The following is a 7,676-nucleotide window of genomic DNA, read 5'->3' on the forward strand; positions in this document are numbered from 1 at the left end:
CCCCCCTCCTCCTTGCTTCTACTGCCTTACTTACCAGCTTGGAATCCAGCTGCAGCTCCCTGCCGCAGCCACCAGGGACTGCCCAAATCATCAAAGCTCTCTGAATCTTTTCCAAAGTTTCAGAGAGCTTTTAATCAATCCTGACCTTTTAATTCAGGGGCAGGCAATTATTTTGGGCAGAGGGCCGATTACTGAATTTCAGCAAGCCATCGAGGGCTGCATGACAGGCAGGTCAGGGCAGATTAATATTACTTTTCTAAATCTTTTAGGGGGAGAAGTGCAGCCAAGGCTGTGACAAAATATAAGACCACTCTGCGCACCCCCTCCACAGTTACGTAAAAGCCTCAATAAATGGTAAGTTTCTTTCAATTACCCAAGACTAACTAAAGTAACAATGAGATTGACATTTTGGATTTAAGCAGACCTCTAGAAAAAAGGTCTTATCCCTTTTAGCCGGAAATTAGTGCTTCAGAGAGGTGCAATTTAGCACTTCAAACAAAGTTGAATGCTACCATAATATTTGAAATAATTTTCATGTTATAATGCCACTTTCTAGATTAGCTATATGTACAGAGACAAGAGCCGAACAGAATATTTATACCAATATATAAATTTTGAAACTAACTCTTCACTCCTAGTTTGTCACTAAAGTGTCCAGAACTTAGAATTCTTCGGCAAACTCTCACTCGTTCTTTTTTTTTATTAACAGAGACACAGATTCTATATGCCTGCCCACAAGATTCTTTCAGCTCACCTCTCTCTCAAGAAAACAAGTAACATTTTACCTTTCCTTGTTTGGATGTATTAATCTTGATGGCAGATACTTTCCCCACATGATCTCCCACAAAAACTCGAAGGGCAGCTGTATCCCAACAGAGAGCTGTGACCTTTCTGCCTTTATGCTCAGAGGAAACATAAATCCGTTCTGGCTTCCCACGACGTTCTTGATTCAATTCCCAGACTACAACAAGGCCTTGACTGTAGTAATTAGGAGAAATTTAGAATTTTAAAAGAACATTTCTGCTAGTAGTGAAGTAATGCTCCTTTCCCATCAGCAGTGAAAGCAAAGAATTCACTTCAATTTAGGTTGTGTGTTTGCATTTTCTGCTTGTGAATAGACCAACAATTCAGAAGAGTTGCACACTTAACCAAGAAACAGGAGCAACAAATACCCATAGTTCATCCCACCAAAAATGTGCGAGTACAACCTGAAGGGTTCCTCACTTAGCCACTAAACCCTAAGCCAAAACTATCAATCAGGGTGCCAGGTATAAACTAAGTAAGTAACTAGCTAAATTGCAAACATTTTACCTTGCTTTAGCTATCAATGTCTCTATCAAGTACATGAAATATTTCCCCAGGATGTCAAAGTGTCTCAGACCTGTCTTTCGGGGAAACTATCTGACACAGCTATTATGGAAGAAGCTCTTTTGCAATAGTTCCCCATTTACCTAATTTCTTGTGGAATAAATCACTTTTATTATTCAGTTTTAGTCCAGACTGATCAGTCCAGGACAGACTTTCCACATAGGAAGCTGCTGCAATAGCTTTGCCGTTTAAATTCCCTGTGCAAATAAGGCCTAAGCAAATTAACAAAGCATCAACCCAGAAAAACTGTTTCATGGCCTTGGGTAATAGTAGAAGTTATTTCTGTAGTAAATCTCTCACCTGGTGGCTACAGCAACATAATCTTCATCATGTAAACAACAGGCAACCCGGGAAATGGCACCCTCCTGATGCAAAAAAGACCAGTCAAGCATTGAAATGAAAGTGGTTCCAAAAGCAATAGTACAGTTAGTTTTCAGTATGTATAATTAGGTTTCACTATCTACAGTGGGTGCTACAAGGCTTTTTTTCCCCTTCCTCAGAATCACAAGGATTAACTAGAGTGTGCTGCTGTTTCTGCTGGGACTAAAAAATCTAGGTTTCTATCTAGGTCTTCTTCCTCCACTCAGAGTCAAACGAATCACCTCACTTGGGATCAGGAAGGAATTTTACTCCGTGGTCAGATTGGCATGGTTTGTGGATATTTTTGCCTTTCCCTGTAGCAAAGACACAGACCTCTTGCTTGATCTCTTGATTGTATTTTAACAACTGCTTCCTGTCATTCCAGACACAAGATGTTGACAGTGTCCTTATCCCCCTGCATTAGGGAGTTTTTGATGTTTCAGGTGTTCATGCCTGTTATTTGTATGGCAGAGACGTTCCCTAAGTTTTTAAGAACAGGTTAGACAAACATTTATCAAGGATGGTTTTTACATAGGGATGACCCTGTCCTGAGCAGAAAGTTGGATTCAATGACCCCCTGAAGTAAGTTACAGCCCTACTTTTCTACAATTTGATACAGCTTTTGTTCTCTGCCTACAAACTAAAAAAAAAAGAAGAAACTCAGTAGCTACTTCCAAATGCTCTTGGATTCCAAGGCTTTGCCTCCTGTTTAAATTGTATTAAACAGTGAACTCATTATGAAAACGGGGTTCACGTGAGAGCTTGACTGTGAAACCTTGTCCTAATTCACTAAGCAGAAAGAGCAGGGGCCATAGCAATGAAGACCCCTGCTTGCATCTCTCTCTCTACTTTTACTTAAGATTAGGTTTCATAGATGATCAGAATACAATTTTCACAGCCGTTCAAGCCTTACACTTATGAAGGTTGCTTTGATGTTTCAGACATCTGCCCACAAAAAAACCTTCAATTTAAACCACAAACTCATTTCACTACCCAGTGCTAGACCATAATACTTTCTGATTGCTGCTTATCTATACTGGATTCCAAATTGATGGACCAGAGGAGAACAACATCTTAAAGTATTCCAAACTGCAAAGACAATTCAGTCCACCCATCAGCAATTTTGACACTGAAAAAGGCAGCTGGGCATGAAGCCACATGTACTGTCTATATTAGACAGCTTCCTCTATGTGCATGCTTCAATTAACTAAGGAGACCTTTTGGCCCTTGAGATGATCAGAAATCTGCAGGTATACTTTGAAAAGACTGTAGGCGTGCCTCAACCTGTGGAAAAATTATTTTATGAAAACAGAACTAAGTTAGGTGAAATCCTAACACAAGCTATCCAAGGACACGAATAAAAGCACTATCATGCATAAATAAAAATGCTACTAATTCAGTCCATCTCCGTATGAGCCCTGTGCAAGCACTGAATAAAAAGAACAGGATTAATAGCAAATCAAATATTTACACCAGAACAACAGCCTAGAAATTTCTGTAATACAGCGATATCGCTATTAGTGGATCCGTCACTACTCTGTATGGCAGCAGTCTTAATGCTGTACTTTTTTTTTTAAAGCAGAACTTTAAAATCTTAATGCCTAATACCCACAGTATTGAAAATTCCAACAGCACTTTGGATGTACTAACAGCATTTCCCAGATTATTTAAAAAGCTATGCCCTCCTTCAGGAAAATTAAGTCAATCATATATTCTCTACAACCCTGCTGTGTGATATGTATGAGGATACTGTGTAGACTAATATCTTAACAATATGATTTTCATCAAAGCAGTTAAAGAAAGGAAGTAACTAGCTTATATGGATAACAAGGTTAAACTTTAAAGAATCATCACTGTTATGTGAGACAATACGCACTATACTAAATAGAACAATGCACAACTCAGACTTGGAGTATTCCCAGATACTCCAAAATGCCAACAGCTGTCCCCCCAGTTACACATTTTGAAGGCTTTCTTCTGAATACTAACTGATAGAAACTTAATTTATGCTAAGTTCTGAATCTGGAGAACAACTGAGAGATCCAGACTCCTGGTATTGCTCCTTTGTGCCATGCAAAGGGGTGTGTAACAACACTTTGGACCACACTATTACTGCATGCAAGGACCTCTCTCTTCAAAACAAAGGAATCAGAACATTTGCTTTACGTGGTGATTCAATAGGCTGTACATGCCTGGGAGTTATAAAAGATCCCACTTCCCCATTTCTGCAACAGAAGTACTGCCCACTCCTGAGCCTGAGGTTTTTGTATGCGTTGCTATAAAAACTTACCTTATGAGTGAGAAAGAGTCGCTGTTTCCAGCCTTCTTTCTGGATAAGGTTCAAGCCACCACCTGAACTTCCCAGCACCAGCCATTTCCGAGATGCAGCTATGCATGTGCACTGAAAGAAATACAAGAGTCAACACAGCAATGTAACTACTTATTATAATACATGCAGCAAATAATGGTCTCTCTTCCCCTTTTCCATTTGTTGGAAAACAAAGCTTGTTGTATGCCTGCTATTTGTACCTTGCCTGGGTGTGCAAAATCTTAGCCAGATTATTAAAGCAGTGAGAAAAGCACATTCAGGAGAAAGCAAACAGCAAAAACAAGCAATTAAAAAAAACAAACAAGTACAAAGACAGATATTTTTCCTTCTTGTAAGTTCCCTGAGAAGTTAACCTCATTAGACTGTATTCACCTATACAAAGGCAAAAAATATTGTAACACTAGATTAATTCAAAGTGTTCCTGAGTAAAACAAAGAAGTTGTCCACAACTATCAAGTTGCTTCAATTTAAGAAAGTCTAATCAATCATTCAATTGCATGGACTGATAAATAATTAGTGTTTAAATCATAAAACAGATGTTTGAATTTCAAGTTATGATTAAACACCCAAAAACTTTGGAATTAAGTCTTGTATATTGTGTGTAGCCAGCTAGTTTGTTCTGAAAATACATCCTAACAATAATTTACAAACATCCAAAATTGTTATCACTTCAGAAATAACCTAGCAATATTCTTCTGTTTATTCCACTGTAGGCAAAATGCAGCCATTTTTGTTTTATACCAGTCTTAACTCCTCTTCTTCCAAGAGCCCCCTACTCTAGACCATGAAGTTCATATTAAGTCATGATCTGCAACCTGAATAATAGCTTCTAGGACTACACAAATCAAAGTAACTTTATATACACATTCAGCAAACAGAAGTACAACACAAAAATATTGTTTTTTTCCTATGTCAATAAGAAAATAACAACAAATTAAATGCAATAGTCATAAACTCACCTTCAGACGACTAGAATCCAACCTGAGTGCAGAAAGCAAAGGATCCAAACACTCAAATTCTGCCAATACATGACTGCAGGATTCTGGTATCATTGGCACAGATGTCATTAACGCACAAAGACTAGCAATATTTGCTCATCGGTGTGTTATCATTAGCGTGACCCTGTACCTGCAAAAATGAAATTTGAGAATATAATCTCATTGTCAGACACCAATCTACCTTCAGTTTTACTTTTCTTCTGAAACTGCTCATCCTAAAATAATAGGGAAATGGAGCTGATCCTGCAACTGGATCCATAACCACCCACAAGGTTAGCCTTATTTGAAACTCAGGGCAAGATTAGGGAGCTAGTTTGCTTTGTCCATAAACCACTGTTCAAACTCAGTTCAGAAACACTGCTCAGCTGAGGGATCTGTAATTTGAATATAATGCTTGATAATCAAGTGAATTTACAGTCCTCTATTAAAAAAAGTATTGTGCCAATTTGATTAAAGAACTGATTTTGAATCAGGTTGATTATACCAAAGTAAACCCCAACTGTAACTTGCTTAAACTTGATATTTCATATAAACACAAAAAGTTACATAAAAGTTAATACTGAAATTATAGATCCCTGCCCTTGTCAAGATACCTCTGCATACGGAGTTTAATTATGTACTGAATTTTCTACAGAACCTCACCTCCTAAACAGGAAAGATAGTACAGAACTGGTAACTAATCAACACTTTATATAAAGGTGTACACACACACAACCTCTTTTTCAGTGTGTGGCCACATACGCGATTTCTTACATGCCATGCAAACCCCACAGTAATAAAAGTTTTCTTTTGAAATATCATTTTCGGACTTCATGTACAAAAAAGAAAAAGCCATTACAAAGCCAAATACTCAAATGTTAAGCCAAGGTTGCCAAAGCAGTATAATGCAAGGTGTTGTGTTTTTTCAAAGCAAATTAAAAAACAATCCATCCCATAGAACTATCATTACTTCTACATGGGTTAATTAAATTGACAAAAAAACCTTAAAATCCAAAAAACAAACTTCTATAATAGGCGTGTCAAATACAGGGCCTGCAGGCTGGATCCGGCCCATGGAGCCCTGTCATTTGGCCCCCAGTGCTGCTCATGAGTCTGATCAGACCCACACAGGGCACAGTGTCCTTCTGTGGCATCAGGCTGGTCTGCAGGCTGGATCAGGCTCATGGACCCTATCCCTTTCTCCCCATTTCCCCAACATACCTGATCCAGCAGCCACTCCAGCCAGTCTAGGGCCTGTGCTGTGGGCAGTGCAAATTTCCAAGGGTTGGGGTGGGCACCACATGCGGTACAGTTTGGCTGGAGTGCCAGAGGCACTTCATATCGTGGCTGCCCTGGCAAGACTGTGGCACATGCAGTGCCCTCCCCAGCCAGTCCGGGACTCGCAGTGCCCAGCCCTGCCAGCCCGGGACTTGTGCTACATGTGGCAGCTGGAACTGCTGGGGCAGCCACCACGTGCAGCCCGACTCCTGCTCCAGCTGGTCTCCATCATACACGGCACCTGCCCCAGCCTTCAGGGTTCCACACCACATGCATCCTGGTCCCAGACCAGCTGAAAAAGTCGCTGAATCAGGTATGCTGTGGGATTAGAGAAGGGGAAGGAGAGGAGGTCCATGCACCTCATCTGGCCTGCAGACCAGCTCCATAACACTCCTCTGGCCCATGGGGCCAGAAAAGTGTGGCACAATTTAACTGGTAGCAGCACTAAGCTCTGCCACTGAATTCCACAAATGCTCACTGACATCATAGTAACAGTAGGATTCAGAAAACCTCAGTTCTCCACCAGGACTTAGAAAGGAATGTCATACAAACAGACTGAGATTTTTGTTCCTGGTCACAAGGGCTAGGGACAGAAATTACACATGAACTGGCATAAGTGATTGGAAAGTAGTTCAAATCTGTAACGCAACAGAATTTCAGTGCATATAAACTAGGTGTGTGCAAAGCTTCAGTCGCCGATTCCATTTGGAGAAGATTCAGCCTGATTTGGAGGCCGAATCACTGAATCCGAATCAAATCGGGAGACAAAAACACCCCTCCAAATCCATTCAGAGCCTCCGAATCGATTTGGAAAAGATTCGGCAAAAGATTTGGAGACTCGGAAGGCAGCCTTGCAGGGAAACAGAAACTGAGAAGAGGGAGCGGAAGCGGGGCGGGGGGGGACGACTGACATCTGTAGCTGACCAGTGGCTGATCTTTCCCCAAGTCCCCTTCCAATCACAGTGCTCTGAGGAAGGGATGTAGAAACAGCATATAAGCCTCTTTCTGCAGCCTCTCTCTCCCTTTTGTGAGCTGTTTCTGCCTGAGCACCAGCATCTGAAAGGTACTACTGGACTGGCTTGGCTTCCTAGTCAGTCTCCTGCTAGTCTCTCTTCTTGGAAAGGCCTGGATACAGCTTACTAACTACTCCTACCTAGAATCCCTCTACTTATCCCTATCCAATCCATTTCAACTTATTCTTCCCCCCATAAAACTCTTATTTGTTCATATTATTTCCCCCCCCCACCCCACTTTTTAAAAAGAAAGCTGTTTTGCCTGACACCACGTGATCCATCACCATGCAGGAAAGCACATACGCTACACATACTCTCACACAAGGCCATCCCTTGGGGGGGGGGGGGGGG

General features: G+C 40.9%; 1 protein-coding gene across 2 annotated transcripts in view; it reads right to left on the bottom strand.

Moving 5' to 3' along the window:
- Window positions 1–7,676, bottom strand: part of HPS5 (HPS5, biogenesis of lysosomal organelles complex 2 subunit 2) — a 75,829-nt gene that overhangs the window by 35,702 nt on the left and 32,451 nt on the right. For both annotated transcript variants that reach the window (XM_019519682.1, XM_019519683.1), the window contains exons 2-5: window positions 5,017–5,185; window positions 4,019–4,129; window positions 1,669–1,733; window positions 786–978 (exon numbers count right to left, since the gene is read on the bottom strand). In XM_019519682.1, coding sequence (XP_019375227.1) covers window positions 786–978; window positions 1,669–1,733; window positions 4,019–4,129; window positions 5,017–5,124 — 477 coding nt within the window. In that variant the 5' untranslated portion in view covers window positions 5,125–5,185. The remainder of the gene's footprint in view (window positions 1–785; window positions 979–1,668; window positions 1,734–4,018; window positions 4,130–5,016; window positions 5,186–7,676) is intronic.

Source organism: Gavialis gangeticus, unplaced genomic scaffold (genome assembly GCF_001723915.1).
Source record: "Gavialis gangeticus isolate Ggan-Ray unplaced genomic scaffold, GavGan_comp1, whole genome shotgun sequence".
Taxonomy (NCBI): Eukaryota; Metazoa; Chordata; order Crocodylia; family Gavialidae; genus Gavialis; species Gavialis gangeticus.